Consider the following 19,722-nt stretch of genomic DNA (forward strand, 5'->3'; position numbering starts at 1 on the left):
TAGGACAAGTGGAAGAGAAAATTAGTTGTCCCACTGGACAAGTTAAATTTCAAACAAAATAAAATGCCATGTTACTTCACGTTATGTGCCACTCATTACGTCTATAATTTTACAGATTTAATTTTACCGATTTGAGACGTCGCATAACTGCCAGATTCAAACTGTGCTTTCGCGCGTTGGCTGGCGCTGAGCCAGAGTTGGACACGTTCAGCGCTGTCACACTCACATATCACAACTAAGCAGTGTTTTCAACCTCATAATGTTTATTTTAGGTTTCAGATATTTAAATACACATAAGCACGAGTAAAACAATACATTTGGAGTTTGTAAAATACACACTGATGTCTGTGGAAGCAGCAATACTAATCTATTCAAATATAATTTGCCGACATGTGTTATTCATATCAGACAAACATAGTGGAAGTAACTATAAAGTTTACTCTATTCTTCTCTATTCTTCTCAGTTCACCGGCCACTTTCTTGCATTTATTTCGGGAGAAACTGATGAATTTACGTGCTGTAAATCTGACTGACAGGACAAATTGCGGCGCCCATCTCGTGTTATAGATCAAGATTATTTATAAAGGTTTTTAAACGACCAAACACACTCACTTACACGTATTTGAGAATCGGAATATCAGACAGGCATGTTGATGACATGGTAAGCAAGTCTGTGAATATTTTGAATAAAAAAGAAAAAGCGAAATAAAAGCGACACATCTGTCATATGGCGCTTTTCCACTGCATGGTACGGCTCGGTTCGGCTCGGTACGGTTCGACTCGGCGCGGAACGGTTCGGCTCGCTTCGCTTTTCCACTGCGTGGTACGACTCGACTCGGTACGGCACGGTTCGGCTCGCTTTAGCTCGGTTGCTTTTCCACTGCAGTTAGTACCGCTTCAAAGTGGGTGGGACTGATCGTTATAGTTGCCGTCTCTACTGCCATGATATCATCATATTAAATGCGAATTTTTCATTCCGTGTTTCCCCATCCGCTCCTCGGCAACCAACGAGAGGAACGTCTGCACCTCGTCCACTGACCACGATTCAGCCATTTCTTTTTTCGAAGTTTATATTATACCAATCAGTGATCTGCAGTGTTTTCACGTCACATTTTAGTATCGGTACGGTACGCTTGGAACCTCAACAGAGGTGGTACCATTTAAAGCGAGCCGTACCGTACCGTACCGTACCGTACCATGCAGTGGAAATGCGCCAAAAGTGAGCCGTACCGAACCGAGCCGTACCGTACCATGCAGTGGAAAAGCGCCAAAGCGTGCCGTACCGAACCGAGCTGTACCATACCATGCAGTGGAAAAGCGCCAATACAGTGGCTGCGGTGTATCGCGTGACGCGTCGCCATGGAAACATTAAAGGGAACTTTCGCCTTGAAAAAACTCACTCTGGGGGTGGGGGTGTCAGCTAGAATATTTTAAACTTACGCGTGAAAGGGTTAAAGAAAAGATCAAAAATAAATATTTGTGTGTGCTGTAAAGTGGTTAGAAAAAAAATAAATCGGAATCGGCAGGTCAAACTCAATGAAAAATCGGAATCGGCCTAGAAAATTGTAATCGGTGCATCTCTATCTCTTATGTCTACAAAATTATTTTAGATATAGTATACAGTAAGTCTAGCTAGCTTGCACATACTGAGGATACCTACAAGAGTCACCACTTCCTCTGGTGATACACTGCTCACCAGCGTGCAAAGTATTACTTTGTATTATGGAGTCTGGAGATCTGGAGTCTGGAGATCCTTATTTCTTGTTGAAGGGGAACTCTGTTCTTGGGACACGTTCCTTTCTACTGTTTCAACTGAATTTTATTAATATTGATAGTGTTTGGATGCTTTCAATGGTTTGTTCGAATTCTGCATTAGCAAAACACACAAAAAAAAAAAAATGATAAAATTATAAATCTTTACCCGGACAAGTGACTTTTGTGCATGGACAAGTAAAACATGAATTTACTTGTCCGAAGGACAAGTGCCTCAAAAAGTTAATGTCAAGCCCTGCTGCCTTAAGCCAGGGTTTTCAACAACACTATATGGCCGCAAATCCTTACAAATGAAATGCACCACCGACTCCATTATGTTCTTATTACGTCTCTTGAGGTAGACGGAAGCTTGTTGGTGTTATTATCCAGTAGTTTGCCTTGAATCAACAGATTTCGGCTGTGGTTGAAGTGCCTCCATTTAATCTGTGTGGTGTCGTAAGTGATAATGCAAGTTGGTTTTCTGAATATTTTTGTGTAGCCTGGCAAAGCTTACAACTAGCATTTGTTTAATCTAATTCATTACTCCCTGACTTACTTTAAAAACAAAGTGCACCAACACGTCGGCTCTGCAAGCTGGAGGCGCTCTTATATTTTCCGCCATTGCTCGCTCCCTCTTACTTCTCAGACACTGGCCGTATGAATGTATATGACGGGCAACTGTGAGCGTTTAAGACAGCGAGTCATTGATCTACAGGAACTGAGGAGGTCGTTTGACACAGAGGGATTTTAAATCTGTTTAAAACATGATTAAAAAAAAAAGTATCGATACTAGAGGTTGGAATATCGATACACTATTGTGGAAAAAAATATCACGATAGTTAGCTGTAGCGATATTTTTGCACAGCCCTAGACGTGACTGTGTCCATATGTCAAAATTGTACAGTTCTAAGATAATTCAAATCATGCAGTTAGATTATTTAATTCAGGCATAAACAATGATGTAATTAACACAATTATTGCAAGTTGTGATCATAATGATTAATTTGACAGTGGTGCAACTATTTGGAGAATTGAAAATTCAATTGCCGGTGTAGCTAAAGCCAGTTAGACTTTTGGGAAAAAAAAAATGTAATCTCTTTTCTAAGTCACTTTTATTCTCATGCATATTGCATGATGTCTGGCTTCATGCAGCTTCTGATAGTAGGGGCGTTTAAAAGGTACTTTGCTGATGTAATATAATTTTCTGGGAAAAAGCATCTGGAAGCATCAAATCTTTTGTTTGATGCAAGTAGTACTGAGCAAACACAACCATGATCGACACTGTATTTTACAATTTTTCTTTGTCTGTAAAAAACTTGTACTTGTTACTTTCGGACAAAAGTCTACATTCATTTCTGCTCTTTATGTTTTTCTTTCATTGTTGTCTGTACAACCGTTCATCGGATGAGAGGGATATGACAGCCATTATTTAAAATTTCTTTCTTTCTTTATTTTCTCAAGATGATTTATTTATTTTCTCATTTTCTCTCTGTGTTTTCATCTATTTCATATAAACCCACCCAAAATGACACATAAGCAAAAGTAATTGTGTTTGACCCTTTAAATTACTGAAATGTTCTCTCCATGTACTAGTAGGCAGCTCTTGACCAAAATAAGCTGCATTCGATTAAAGATTTAGCTCATATGAAAAACAGTATTTTTTTCCCTTAAACATCCTTTTTAGGTTTGAAGATTAGAGAGAGCGTGGAAAATGGCCACGAAAGAACCAGAAAAGTTGACTAACAAAAACTGGTTCAAAAGTCTGGAATATGACCCTTTTAAAAGTTGACATTATTTTTACAGGATGCAATAATTACAGCAGTAAAGCACTGTGGTAACATGTATGCCTCACTTCACAGACGTTTCTATGTGTGAACCTTCCTTTTGTCGTCCAATAACTCCTTCTTGGTGTGCTGTGCTAGCAGGCTGCCAGTAAAAGTGACCTCACCATCTTTAGGTCTAATAAAGGCACAGTTTCTCCGTATGTGTCATGTCCAGAGGAATTGGCTCTGAGAGCAGTGAGCTAAAAGCAGTGAATCTTTCAGATCTCTGGTCTGTGAGTTTATGAATTATATACTTGCACATCAGGCCAAAGAGAGTAATGATGTTCACTTTAACTTCTTCTGTAGATCAAAGTTAAATGTTATCCAGCTTTCTCTCCATCTCTCTTTTTTCTCTCTCACACACAAATGCTAGAATGTGCTCACAAACACACTTATACACACACAAGTAGTATTAAAATCTTATTATAGGTGTAAGAGAGAATAACTGTGATTGATAAATTATAAAACGAGAGTGAAAAGAGGTAGAGTGTTGTGTGAATTGTAGGGCTGGGACAATACACGTATCTCCCGATTCGATACTATCACGATACTTGGGGGCCGATATATGTATTGCGATTTAAAAAAAAAAAGAAGTGATTCTACAAGTATTGCGATTCGATATTGCAATTTATTGTGATTATTTTTTTTAACACTAGACCATGGGGAAAAGATAAATCATACACTTAGACAGACTGTACATGATGTTTAAGATGAGTCATATTTACAAAAACAATTGACTTATTTCAGAAGCATCATACAGTACTACATCCTCTTTAATAAATGATTCAATAACAAATACATTTTTTAACAGTCACTTGAAACAATGTAATCGATAAATGAGTTAAAGTTTCTATCAAAAGCTGATTTACTCTATTCTGATCGCTATCGTAAACATCAGTGTTCATATTTGAACTTTAAACATCTTGTATCACAGAAATAATGATACTATGAGGTTGAAAAGACTGTGAAGCTGTTTCATGACTACTCTTATTTTCTCCCAGAAAATTGTGACACATCTGACAGCACATGCATTGTGATTTGAGCTGTAAAAGCTAGAAGCTGATCTCAGCCTCCAGAGCGTTAGACCTCATCCTAGTTAAAGGGGTGGTTCAGGATTTTCGACATCGGACCTCATTCCTGAACCACCCCTTTAACAACATGCTACAGGAGTCCTGCAGACTCAGTCCGCCACACTGAGGCAGATCAGAAAAAACTTTATTGTTTACAGGTTACTCTTTTATAGCCCAGGAGGCTTAGGCCGTGTCCACCAAAACGTTTTTTTCACGCGGCTGGCGTATTTTTGCAATTGTTTTCAGTGGGAGCGCCGCGTTTTTAAAACGCCATGAGGAGCTGAACGTTTTTTTACGCTGAAGCGCTGAGCACTCACCGTTTTTTACAGGTCGCCGAGAGTTGAAGAATGTTCTACTTTGGGTAAAACGCAGCGCTCATCACTGTCACTTTTTACACAACTGTCCAATCACAGTGGAGGAGGGGTGGGACAAATGCCACACCGACCAACCGCCACATTCTACTTGTACAACGTCAACAGATGACGACAAGCATAATAACGGAACAAAATAATTTAAAACAAAAGCCAGAGAAAATATGTTACATTGTATCGACATTTTAATATAGAATCAACACAGAAACAAAATATGTGTGAAATGAGATACTAGTAACACTTTCGCGGATATTCCGTATCATAACAAGCAAAGCGTTTCAACTGAAAAAAATGCTGCGCTGCCAAAATGCTCTCAAGCGCCAATGGCTCGACGTTTTCAGCAGGCTAAAAACGCTTTGGTGGACACACGGCCTTAATGGAGCTGTTACGTAACTTTAGCAAGGATGTTTATCATACAATTACTTGAGGAGTAATAACTTTTAAAATTGTATGAGATACTAACTAGATACTACAAATTTTTAAGTCATTATATGTTTATTTAATATTTATTCTGTTACCACCCTAAAGAATTCAGGGAGCAAATTGTCAGTAGATTCAAACCAAACTTAAACTTTGTGAATGTTTTTGAAGGATTTTATTGAAGGAACTGGTTCATAAGGGTCATTTGTTCCTGAATTGGACTACACTGGCTATGCTGTATGTTTGTGTTTGCATTCTGAAGATTGCATGTGTTTCTGTATTATTTTCGTGGTGCCCCGATCTGTTTATCTCATCACATTCAAATCAGTCTGCAAACTCATAACTCAGATAAAATATAATTTGTTTTGCCGTGGCGCTGTACATTCAGCAGCTCCGCAAACACTAGTTGACATAAAGTAGGAGTATAGAGCTATAACATAAAAATGAATATCAAAGCTCACATAATTTGCTTAATGAGAATTTTATTATTACTGAAATTTCTGATTTTAGATTGCAGGCAACAGCTGGCACAGTTTGTGACATTGTTGAGATCTTTTCAAGAGACAGTTTAGCAAAAGTCTCTATTTGCTTTGTTCTCACTGCTGTCTAGGATAAACAGCTGAGATATTAATGAGATCAGTGATTTTTCTTTTCTGAGAGGTTCCAGAACACCGAGCAAGACCCTACCCAATTTAGCACTTCAGACGCTCACGCTGAGTCCTGCTGGTCTCGGAAAGCATTTCTGTCCTCGTGTGATCCCAGGGGACACTTCTGTAGTTTCAGCGAGACAAGTAGATGATGGCAGCAGAGGTCATGTTATTGATCACGAGGACATGGAGTGAGAGAGAGAGAGACGGAGACGGCAAAGGAAGCATCAGGGGAACAGAAGCCCAGCAGGGAAGCATTTTGATAAATGAATGTCATTTTAGGAAGGAGACACTTGACTATATAGTGCAGGATCTATTCATTGACGTCACTTCTGAAAGAAGTGTGTGGGTATTCGGCCATCTAGAAGTTGCTTTCCGTGTTCTACTGGGAACAGAACAAGATGAGTAATGATAGAGGCATGATTCTCTCACATACGCACACACAAGCTCAAAGTACCCAGGGTTATGAGCTGCCCTGCTGAGTGCCAGATCCCACACATCAGTGTGTGGCGGTCCAGATACAGTGAAATTTTTGCTTCTGTGTGATGCTTTATTGAGCCGAAGCACAACAAAAACACAGCTTCTGTGGATTATTGAAAGAAAGGCATATCTCTGCATATGGATATCTTTTCCATCCCCTTTGCTTTGCTCACATTTCAAAACTGTGTATTTTGCTCTGTTTTGTGTGCAAAAAGTACCTGAAGCTGCCTTTCATACTTTTCACATAATTTGTCCCTCAGTGGGAAGATTTTTTTAGGGTTTGTGTATCTGTGTTTTTGGATCTGTTGCGTGTTTTGTAGGACTATAAGAAATAAATGTGTGTGGCTGAACCTGCAGCTCTGCTCTAAGTGTGTGTGTGTGTGTGTGTGTGTGTGTGTGAGGCGCGGGCACGATCGAACAGTGGAAACATAAAAACATACTCTGTCATTTTGTTTATACAGGACATCATTCAAACTGCAAAGTGTTTAAGTTACTGTTCATTCAAATTTTAAGGAAAACAAATATATTAATCTGAAATGTAGCAAATTCATTTTCAATTCATTCAGGTACAATTACCAAACCTATCTCAAGGTCTTTTTGTCTTTTTATTAATTTAATTAATAAACAAATTATATAAAACTATTGTTAGTGCACTACAAATAAACTGGTTCTATGCCTTTACTTTATTAATAAAACTTATTTAAAAAATACAAGGCTTAAGTAATTTATTTTCCTTTGGTGGTACAGCCTGAGACATGCACAAGCCTTCTGCATTTTTGTTTTGCTTTTCCCTCCATTGTACCGAACTTGTACCGAACCGTGACTTCTGTGTACCGTTCCACCCCTAGTGTGTGTGTGTTGGAGAGAAAGATGGCCAGGTCTGTGAGCAGGTGCTGGAGTTAATGAGTGTGTTTCCCTCTAGAGTGTAAGACCATATGACCTTGTGTGGTGGGTAAGACATGGCTCCTTTGGAATAACACACTAATATATCACCTCCGTGTGTGTGTGTGTCTGCAGGTTTTCAGGGACTATTATCATTTCCAGCACAGGGGTGTGGTGAGGAGATCTTTGTCCGGCCATCACGGGGTTCATGTCCGACTGCATGCCGAGCCACAGGTAAAAACCAGCCACACGCAAAGTCACACACAAACACGACTGTACAGCTCACAAAGAGGAGATCGGAGGAGAATAGAGATGAGAAAAGAGTGGGAGGTGATGGAACAAGAAGAGATGAGAGAACACGAAAGGTGAGGAGATGAGAGGAAAATGAATGAAAAGAGAAAGGGGGAAGGAAAAGGAGAAGATATGAGAGGGGGGGAAGGCAAGATAAGAAATGAGGAGAAATTAAAAGAGAAAAAAGAGGAGAGAAGAGGAAAACAGGAGATGAGAGTGAAGATGACAGGAAGGTTTGAGATTCGATGAGAGGTGGAGGAAAAAAGAAGAGATGAAAGGAAGATGTGAAAAGTTAGGAGACAAGACAGGAGGAGATGTGATGAAAGGGAACAAGAGGAGAAGAGATGAGGGAAAAGGGCCACAGACGAAATAGGATGAAATGAGATGAAGAGATGGATGTGAGAAGAGAAAATGAGAAGGAAGGGGGGACATGAGACAGGATGAGAGAGGGAGAGAAAAAAACAAGATAAAAGGAGATGGGACAATCTGGTGCCGATAAGTTATCTGAGAGCAGCTCAGGCGTCCCAGGCGACTGCGTATTTAGGCCGCTGGCTGCAGGCTCCCATAGATCTTCTGCTGACCAGCCTCTTATCTTCACTCTCTGAAGCTCCAGCCGCTAGTTAAAACTCTGTGCACGCTCCGGAGATCCAACTACATGGCTAATACTGATGCCCTCCCAGACCCCACCTGCCCACCAGATGCCAGCGAAAGACATCGATGACTCCTAACACCGATCCATGACAGCAGAGAACGAGAGAGGGGAAGATACAAGCTGGATTACTGCTCCCTTGTGTGCTAGCCTCTATTTATGCAAGGCAAACAGCGTCAGGGTTCCGCTCTGGGCCCATTTCTGTTGCGGTGGGTTAAGCGTTCTTGTTGCCAGGGTTCATCTTGGCACAAGCCTCACACGTACAACGCACACACATGCAACGCCTGCTCTGCATTCCGAGTTCAGCATGGTTTTATGCTAATAAAGCAGATTTCTCAAGGCTGCCGCTTGTAAGCACATTCCCTCAAGCGATGGGAATTTATACAAAATTGAATGCAAGTACGTGAACGTCTACTCCCTTGCTAACCGGAATTTCATTCCCTCGCAAGAAGTCAAATTGGAGTCCTCAGAAGTTTGCTGCTGAACGAAGGGCAGCAAGACGTGAAAGGAAGAGGAAATGCATTCTTCCTCCAAATCTGACCTGGCCCTAGTCCACATTTGCTTTTTTCATGATAAATTTAGACCAGTGCTGGCATTACTGTAAAACAAGGGCGTAAAGGACGACTCACTCAAAGGATTTTGAGTGTGCGTGTGTGTATTGTGTTTGTGTGAATCTCCGTCATCTTTCAGCAGAACACTCGCTGTGAACTCTTGCTACTTAAAAGTATATAATAATAAAATGATTTGTATTGTTAGACTGGAAGGATTAAGCTCATTGTTTTGCACTGACATACAAAAAGTGCACATAAGCTGCAGTTTTTAGATGATCCTTTGGTTTGGTTTGAAGCACATTACATTGCCATCTGGTAATGCAAATCTGGGATTTTAACAACTTTTTGAGTAGTGGTCGACCGATTTATCGCCAAGGCCGATATATCGGACGATATTTAGCATTTTTAAAATATCGACATCAGCCAGTAAGTTTTTCTGTTTGGCTGATGTGTTGGAAGCAAGACTTTTATTTTGACTGCGCTGAGAACGCCGGCTCTGAGAACAGCAGCGCCTGAGCACACATCGCTCCCATTCTCCGTCTTCATTAGTTATGGTCTCTGTTTAACAGTTTTATCTAATACGTTACTAGATTTAACTAAACAAATAAAGTAAACTGTATATAAAAAAGTATTATAGCGTTTGCTTTTATATTATTCGTAACAGAAAGACAAACACTATTAATACTTTCTCATTTATCGTCAGCATTCAGCAAATACGTATTTAAATAATTTACTTAAATCTTTGAATATCTAATAAACACTTAATCTGCAAGTAACAAAAATGTAAGTATCGGTTTCGGCCTAGCTCTGGAAAAAGTGGTATCGGTGCATCGCTAATATATATATATTTTTTATATATATACAAAACAGTCACATTGCATTTACTTCCTCATATCACCTATCCATTAACCAATAGATGACTTGTTTTCCACAGACACTGAAATAAAAAAGAGTAAATTACTACCTCCAAGCACACATGTAATTATGTAAACAATGCTGTGTGGTGAAACGCCAAAGTGTTGTTCAGGTGTCTTTTCCAAGAAGAAAGTTTCTTCTAACTTATCTGTGGGAGTTTTTCAGAGAAGTTGATAGAATTGATTTAAGAATGAGAAAGAGGCAAGAGTTAATCGATTTAATCTGTGGGCTCTCTGGTCGTCTCCTTGTGAAAAGAAAAATGAATCCTGTATATGAGGCAGAGGGTCCGTGGACCTTTAAGCTCATTTAAAACAGTTGTTTTGCAGAGAGTGCACTTCATACGTCCATAAGTCTTTGGGCCCTAATTAGATTTCATACTCCACTGCTAATACCTCTCAGTTAGTGTGAATGCTAATGTCTGAGCGCTGTGTTAGTCGTGTCCATCTCATCACACAAAACTGCCCAGAGGACTTTTTTTGTTTTTTGCTCAGAGGTTGCGCCTTAATAGCTCAATAGACTTAATGCAATTCTTAAGTTATGTTTCATGTAAGTGTTTGTCTCAGATGTTTCAACTAAAATTCCCTTAGAGAGAATAATAGACAAACAGTAAGTGGATAAAGTGGGTAGTATTGCTCAGATAATTTGATATAGAAAGAGATGAATGAGGATTATTTGAGTTCATATACAGATCTCTCACTTTGGAGATTTGGCATCATTGCAAATATGAGCTAAATGTGAGGCGTTTTGAGATCTCGTATGAAACACTAGACAAGAAATGTGTGTGATTACTGATCTTTTTTTAGGAGAAAATATTGAGAACCCATTTTCATAATTGCTGATTAAAGGGGTCATGAACTGCATTGTTTTATTGTTTTATAATGTTTCCTGTAGTGCACTTATAATTTTCCTACCCTGATTTTAGCCATCTGATTTGAAGGAGCGTGTCTGCTGTGAGGCTTTAGTGAAATGCCCACTGCTGTGATTGGCTTGCAGCTTTTGTATATGAAATAGCTAAGTATTACATGTTTAACTCTCTCGAAATCTTTTAGCAAGTTTTTACTATCAGTTCTCAAGGTTTACCAATCGTGAAAAGTGTTAATTATAGCATTATATTTAGATCGTGGCATGAAAGGTTGCAGTGATGTGCATTGTAGTCGATCACAGACATGTTGAGCGCATGAATGCAGTGATCTCGTTATTGCAACTCGATTTCTGCACACTAAGGAATGCTTTCATCATAACTAACAGTGCAAACACAATGTAAATAAGAGATTTATTGACTATAACGTGAGTTTTGGTGTGAGTCCAGAATAAACTTGCGCTGTTTGATTGCAAAGGGAGCATTCTTTGATCGCTTTCTATATGTAATTTAATCACAGATTAAATAGATTTTATTAGATTTTATTTAATAGATTATTAAAATAATAGATTATGTTTATCCTACTAAGATAAACAATGTGAAGTTGACCGTTTCGTCACTGGTCTGATTTACTGACACAAAGAACATCTGAGTGTATGAATCATTATATATCAGAAATCACTGGTCACAGATCAGGCATTAGAATTAACACAGACTTACATGTTGTCGCATTACTGTCGAAAAGTCGTTAAACTCTAGATTGCTGTCGTAGAGATAAAAATTATATATCAATGAGATCTTATTTATTTATTTGGGTGGGATACAGAACCACATAAAAAAATAATGTGCAAATGCTCACACAGAGCTAAATGAAACGCTATAAAATACAGCAGATTGAAAAGATCAGCGGGGGATAGTGTGAAATGTTGTTATTTTTAGAGTGAGGACAAGCTGTGCAGAAGGGACGTATACCTTGAGTTAAAGGTGAAAATAGAGAAGAGTGTGATTTTTCAAGGATGTAGGTGTGTAATATTTGAAAAACTGCCTCTAATGTGTGTGTGTGTGTGTGTATTTTCAGGTGATTTGGGCAGAGCAGCAGATTTCCAAGCGCAGATGCAAGAGAGACATTCATATTGAACCCACAGATCCAAAATTCCCTCAGCAGTGGTACCTGGTATGTTAAAAAGTTACTGTATATATTTATTTGTGGTTGTACATTGAGCTTTTAAATGCAATGTATCTAAAGTGCTTCTACAGTGGAAAGGCATCCACCCTTAATTTGTGAGCTTTCACATTCTCTCTGATTCTTTCCCGCTCTAAATCCCCCATGTCTGTTTTGAAATATATAAATATTCTGTGTGCTCATAGTCTCAAGACGACATAACATCAAAATAGACCCTTTTTTCTTGGTTAATAAATGTCTGCTCTTATTGTAAAAGAAAAATCAGTGCATGTTATTCTAAGGAGAAAAATGTTTGTCCGAATTTTTCATCACAATGTAAAAACTTTCTCAGCCTCTGAAACAACCTTTTTGACCTGACCAAGGACTGAACAGCCGAAGAGTTCATAAGAGGACGATAAAATGGGACACTTTCAGCTTCCCCTGTATCACTTGCTACACGGAAGTGGACTGAATGTTGTCTCTGATGTGCATTTAAGTAGAATTTAAATCTAACCACATAAAGCAGGTGTGATGAACACAAAGAATACATTCAGAGAATACGAAGATGCCTTATGAGTGATATCTTTTACATTATATATTAGAAAACAACTATTTTAAATTGCAATAATATTTCTCATTATTATTATTATCACATTATTAATTTCATTGTATTATTCATCAAATAAATACAGTTTTGGTAAGCATATGATAAATTCTTACCAACCTCATGCTTTTACTTTTGAATGGTAGATATATACAAAATAAGACATGAAATATTTGTCAGATAAGCATACATTTAAATATATGAATTTTAGGAAGTATAGAATGTTATTTTAATTATAATTAGCTAAATATTTTATTTGGATAAAAAGAAGATAAAATTCAGGAGTATTATAGACTAATGTGTTTATATCCTGTCAAATCACAGTGGATAACGCAAGTCCTGCCCTGTATTATTTCCTGCAGAATATTTAGTTTGACTCTAAAATACATCACAGATGTATTCAAATCAAATGGTGGCATACATAAGCCGTTAATATACAGTACCAGTCAAAAGTTTGGAAACATTACTATTTTTAATGTTTTTGAAAGAAGTCTCTTATGCTCATCAAGCCTGCAGTTAAAAAAAAACAAAACAAAAAAAAAACAGTAATATTATGAAATATTATTACAATTTAAAATAATGGTTCTCTTTTTTAATATACTTTTAAAATGTAATTTATTTTTGTGATGCAAAGCTGAATTTTCATCAGCAAGTACTCCAGTCTTTGGTGTCTTATGATCCTTCAGAAATCATTCTAATATGCTGATTTATGATCAATGTTGGAAACAGTTGTGCTGCTTAATATTTTTTTTATAACCTGAGATACTTTTTTCAGGATTATTTGATGAATAAAAAGTTAAAAAGAACTGTATTTATTTAGAATAGAAATCTTTTGTAACAATATACACTACCGTTCAAAAGTTTGGGAACAATAACTATTTTTTTTTTAAAGAAATTAGTACTTTAATTCAACAAGAATGCGTTAAATTGATAAAAGGTGATGGTAACGATTTATATTGTTAGAAATGTTTTTATTTTGAATAAATGCTGTTTTTATGAATAAATGCTGTTAACGTTTTACTCATCAATGAATCCTGAAAAAAGTATTCCAAAAAATATATTAAACAGCACAACTGTTTCCATCATTGATAATAACTGAGTATCAAATCATCATATTAGAATGATTTCTGAAGGATCATAAGACACCAAAGACTGGAGTACTTGCTGATGAAAATTCAGCTTTGCATCACAAAAATAAATTACATTTTAAAAGTATATTAAAAAAGAGAACCATTATTTTAAATTGTAATAATATTTCATAATATTACTGTTTTTTTTTTTGTTTTTTTTGTTTTTAACTGCAGGCTTGATGAGCATATGAGACTTCTTTCAAAAACATTAAAAATAGTAATGTTTCCAAACTTTTGACTGGTACTGTATACATATTTATTATCAGGTTAGTCCCTTGACCTGCACACACACATACACACAGGCAGTCACCAAAAGAGAAGCGAGCTAATGTATTGACAGTCACGTTTCGCTGACAGAGACACAACATCATATTAACCTTCGCAGAATCTTTTTAAATCATTTTATTATGTGATGACAGAGTCTGACTCACTTGAGTATATACAAAACTTGCACAAAATAATGACTGTGTGTGGGTGTATGTATGAATGCCCGCTCACATCTGTGTGTCTTCAAATGTTTGTTTGCGTAACTGCTTTTAAAGCTACGTTCTGTATTCAGAGCACACGCCGTAGTCTAAAACATATTAATGCGTGAACCGAACGACCAAAGATCATCCTAGGCCAAGGATGACAAAACAAATGCGAGAGCTGCCGTTCTCCATTAGCATACTTATTTGTTAAAGTTTTGGCTCCTTCACAACCTTTTTTAATCCACATCTGTACGTGTTACTATCAAACATCACCTGAAACGCTTGTGCATTGTGCTTTTATACTAGAAAATGTGCGATTTTATCATTGTTGACAAGGGAATGAATGCTTTTTAAGTTGTTTACTCTGAAGAAGCAACACAGAATGATGAGCAATTTTATTCTGTCTGCTTAATTTTATGTTTTTTGTTGGGGAGAGAAGGCTTGCGAAGGGGGCAGTTACCTGAAGACGTGCCCATTTAAGTTCTTCATTGTGTTTTTGCAATTTCCACATTTCTGTTTTCTGTTCGTCTTTCCACGTTGAAGGAAATATTCAGCTGTGCCGTTTTAACAGATGGCATTGAACATAAAGCAAAGTGTGAAGAAATGAACTAGAGCGAGAAAAGGAGATAGAACGAGAACTTCACTGGGGAAAAAGCTGTCGGCTTAAAAGGAATGAGTTTCTGCACCTTGTTGGGATTGTTCTGCTGACAGGCTGCCATCTGGGAGGGAAAAGTGTGTGACCGTGTGAGCAGTCATCTTTCATTTACATTAGCTCCAGCGGCTGGACCTTTCTCAATGGCAAGGGTAAAATATCAGCATGTGTGAGTAAAGTACTGCAGTTTGGCTTTCCCCTACTGGGAGGTCTCGGTCAAATTGTGTGAGACTCAGTTAACTCCCCTCCTCCCAGAATGGCTTGGAGGGCTCATGTTCCTCTGCGCCGCACACAGGAGCTTTGCTGAGTCCAACGTTTGCCTTTGCTAGGGGGAAATAAAAGACCTGAAATATTATTTCTTGTTTTGCCCACCTCTAGTGAACTTGCATGTAAAATCTTAGTAATGGTTAAGAGTCTTTTTCCTTGCAGTACAATCCCAGTCACGGAGATCTGAATGTTAAGGAGGCCTGGGCTCAGGGCTTCACAGGAAGAGGAGTGGTCGTGACCATCCTTGACGACGGCATTGAGAAAGATCACCCTGATCTGGCGAGAAACTATGTGAGCCATCTTTTTTTCACAAACTGTAAAGAAGGCTATTTTAAGAGCAGGCATTGATATCTATTAGGGCTGGGTATTGACACAAATTTCACAATTCGATTCGATTTCGATTCACAAGCTTACAATTCGATTCGATTACGATTACGATTCGATTCGATTCAATATCGATTATTTTGGATATCAGGTACAATACATTGCAAATTTTCTCAAGGAAAACAAATCTCTTAACTATTATTGTAAACTGGGAGTCAGTTGTAGCCTATAGGCTTCATTAGCCTACTATAATATTGAAGGTAAAAATTAACTGATTTGTATACAAACACTTAAAATACACTTATTTATTTTTATAATAATAAAGTTATATGAAATTATATAAAAATTTAAATGGTGGCTGTCATAAAAAACTTTCCAGATTTATTCAAACATGCATTAAATATTGAAGAACATAAAAAATTATAATGAATATGTAATATGGTGCATATATTTAATGAAAATACTCCTCTCTAGAGTTAATTTTTCTAGCAGACTAACGAGTTTATGGTCACTGGATATTTTTTTCTGAGGTAAATGTGACGTTACATGACATTGTTTACTAACGTCTTTCCACGGTTGAAACACTGATTGAGCGATTCCATGTGACATGATACGGACTTCGATAAGTTGTACTCTATCTTTTAACACACTTTCAGATGCTCATTCATGTTTATTTCGCGCTATAACTGGTATTATTAAGGCGGAAGAGAAGGTGGAGGGCACATGACCTTCTGGAGCGCTGCTGAGCCAGAGCGATCTCACGCCACAGCGCCAAAACGGTAATTATGTTTTTGAATTTCGTAAGAAAATGGACGTAATTTGAAATCTGAGACTTCGTTTCATATCAATAATAACAAAGCACAAAGATTATTGTGATTTATTGGATGGGATGCGCGCAACAATATTCCATTCATTCATCAACTGAAAACAGGATGACTAATCGATTCTTGGGATTTAAGAATCGATATCGTTTCGTAAAAATGAGAATCGATTAAAATCGAGAAATCGATATTTTTTACCCAGCCCTAATATCTATATACTTATGTCAATATCAAAAGATTGGGGTCAGTCATTTTTTAAGGAATTAATACTTAATGAAGACATTAATATTAGTTTTGCTTGTACACATTAAATTGATCAAAAGTGACATATATACAAATACATTACAATCGAAAACTGTGATTTTAAATTGTAATATTTCTCAATATTACTGTTTTTTAGTGTATTTTTGTTTAAATAAATGCAGCTTTGGTGAGCATAAGAGTCTAAAACATGATCAATTACAATAAAACAATCTTAACCCCAAACTCCAAACTTTTTAACGATAGTGTACATTTAAGTAGAAATACATTTATATAATTTATTTTGTTGTAATTTAAACTTTGTGAAATTAAAAGATTCCTTTTTGAACTACAGTAGAACAAATTAAATTAATTGAAATACAATTGTAAATGCAATGAAAAATATATTTTTGTTGTGATCAATCAATTATCATAATAGTCTGATGTCTAAATTATTATTTTTTTTAAACATGCAGAAATCTATTTCTTATTTAAAACTTAATATATCAGGCTTTATAGGGTTAAGACGAATAGACTTTACAGAGATTTAATTTTCTATAGCATGCACTGATGATCTTGTAATCGTTTTTTAGTTTTTTTTTTTTTTTAGAAGTGGTGCGATAAAGGGCATGAATTAAGAGATGCAACTTTTTGGAGATATTTATAGCATGTTGTTGGCATGTTGTGCTGTTAGTCTGTCAGCACTGTCAGGGTAAAATCTGTGAAGTTGCATCTTTAAATTCATAACATTAGAACAAATTAAATCACACTTCTTCTAACACATCTTTTATGAGCGACCCAGAAGAAACGCATCTGATCTGTGTGTGGTGGACGTGACCCTAAATCAGCCTAATTATACAGGGCTATTTTAACAGTGATGAGTCATTCAGATGGCCCACATACTAGTCGGTTTTGAAATGTAATTTTGAACATTTGTGGTCCACTGAATTCTTAATGTTCTGATTCACAAAAACATCATTTCCTGTTAAAGTACTTTGCACAGTAGAAGTGTAGTTTCAGTAATATACTCAGGATTATGAAAACTTTGCATAATACCTAGTTTTGCATAGAAATTACACTCTTCACAAAGGCTTCATGAGGTATCTGGAGATGTTACCGAACATTCCCGTCCAGCCTTATTGTACATTCTATCCCATAATACTCTCTGCTCAAATTGTTCTTGCCTCAGGTGTCTCAGGGCTTTGCGGCATTTCACCATAGCCATCTCTACCAATTGAATTCAAATGAGCAGGCAGTTAGCTCCTTAAGAGACACGTTGGTGTGGCGGACATGACCCTGAATTAGCCTAATTATACCAACTACTTGATTATTAAAAAATGTAATTTTAATAGTAGTGTGAATATCCAAATATGTCTGTGATGCCTAAAAATGCAGTCTAGGTAGGTGTGCATCTAAGCAATGCAAGAAAAAAATCCAGTGTATTCTCAGTGACAACTGAAGGTCGAGTTTTGCAGTTTGATCCTTTTGATTTATGCTGTGTTATTTTAAGGATCCCGATGCCAGTTATGATGTGAATGACAGAGATCCAGACCCTCAGCCCAGATACACACAGCTGAATGACAACAGGTAAGAATCTCTCCCTTTCTCTCCTGTCTCTTTCTTCGCCGTTCCAATCAGTGCATCCACAGCAGGGTTGCCAGATCTGTGGGGCTGCAACAAACATGCCATATTGCCGAAGCTCTTAGGTGGTAAATGTTTTAGAGGTTCTTTCAGGTAAGAGTTGTGCAAGCATGCATACTGCTAACTGTGTTTGAAAAGCTAGCGAGCCACTTACCTAGATAGCATTTTTGGTGCTTTTGATCTAGGTAGGCTGCTCGCTAGGTGTTGCATCTGCTTCTCTCCTCTTTGGTACACTGATTTAAGCTGTGATGTACCACGAGTAACTGCAGCTTTTAGTGTTTTGTTAGGGATATAAAGTGGTTTGGAACCGTATCGTTCGGTGGGTTTAATGCTGTCAGCGAAGCACCTGTAGTTCAGAGACGTGCACCAACGGCTGTTAAATACTCATGAAAAATGCATTTCAGAGGAAATCTCATAACTGCACAATGTGCCGTCGGTTCCTCCATAGGGAGCTCTTCCTCAGACTTTTGCTTTGACTGTCTTTCTTTTTTTTGCATCTCTGTCTATCAAGTAGTGCCTATCAGTTGCCTGCTGCAGCACCATTGAAATTAACTGACTAGTCTCTCTCTCGTCTTTCACTCTCCACAGCACTTTCCATTTTTTACATCATTATGTTTTAAGAGCATTTTGAGCACGATTTAGAGATGCACAATCCACAGTTTATCTGTCTTCCGTCTTATCTTCCTCTTGCTCCATAAAACGGCTCAGATTTAATTTAGCGCACTGAAGACGTTGGGATGTTTATTCTTTCTTATTGATAGACTCATGCCCATTAAGCGTCACTTGATCAGCTATAATGGAGGGAAGATCCATTTAACCCCCAGACCGTTTCTCCATCCCTCCATCCTGAAGCCCATCTCCCAGCAGCCCATCACTCTGCTGTCAGGGGGATTTGCTTCAAATCTCTTGCACTCTGGGTTTCCTGCCAGAAATCTTTTTTTCCTGTTACTTTCTCTTGTTTTTTTCCTATTATGTTCAGAATCTCGCAGCAGAAGCATGGAGAGGAAAGACTCCAAATTCAGTATCTCCTCAGAACAGTGCAGCTTACAAAGTTGCAGAAGCAAATCTTCTTTAACAAATCTGTTAACGCCGCCATAGTTGTGACGGAGGGCCTCACTCAGCTTCTAACTCGCTGAAGTTACTGTCTTCATACCTGCTAATACCCTCGGCAGCTTCTTAAAGTGTGACAGCCGCTCCGTGGCAACAGTGGAGCTTTAACAAGCATTCATAACCCTTTTGGTGTCCAGGCGCCACATATCATGATCAATCAGTGGATAGAAATGGGGGAATCCATCCCCACACCTCGCCAACCCGGCGCACAGGAAGTGCAGCACATCTCGAGCGCCTTGGCTGTCAAGATCATTATCCTGAATCTGAGTCCATGAAATGAGAAGCAAAATGCATGACTGTGTCAATAACCAGAAACATTGAGGCGGTCTCATAGAAGGCAGATTACATCAGAGGGATTTATTCATTGGCACATTATGGATTCTCATCAAAATTATATTTTGTAAAGAGCAACCGAAAAACGGGCTTCTCTTATGAAAGGCAGCTTGTTTTTTTTTTCTTTGAATTCCCTGTAAAATCTGATCTTGAGATGAATTGGAGCCTCGGCTATTGAGAGTCATCAAGCGTTTTCACTGTGGTTAAATTGGAGATGGTGCCAGTGTTGCCAGATTAGCGTTCATGCATCTTTTGAAG

The 19,722-nt window shown here is 37.8% G+C and overlaps 1 protein-coding gene across 2 annotated transcripts in view; it reads left to right on the plus strand.

Moving 5' to 3' along the window:
- furinb (furin (paired basic amino acid cleaving enzyme) b) overlaps positions 1–19,722 on the plus strand; it is an 88,444-nt gene that overhangs the window by 40,413 nt on the left and 28,309 nt on the right. For both annotated transcript variants that reach the window (XM_084095923.1, XM_084095924.1), the window contains exons 3-6: positions 7,581–7,679; positions 11,789–11,884; positions 15,158–15,286; positions 17,891–17,967. In XM_084095923.1, coding sequence (XP_083952049.1) covers positions 7,581–7,679; positions 11,789–11,884; positions 15,158–15,286; positions 17,891–17,967 — 401 coding nt within the window. The remainder of the gene's footprint in view (positions 1–7,580; positions 7,680–11,788; positions 11,885–15,157; positions 15,287–17,890; positions 17,968–19,722) is intronic.

The sequence above is a fragment of the Abramis brama genome (assembly GCF_963993115.1).
Source record: "Abramis brama genome assembly, chromosome: 20".
NCBI lineage: Eukaryota > Metazoa > Chordata > Actinopteri > Cypriniformes > Leuciscidae > Abramis > Abramis brama.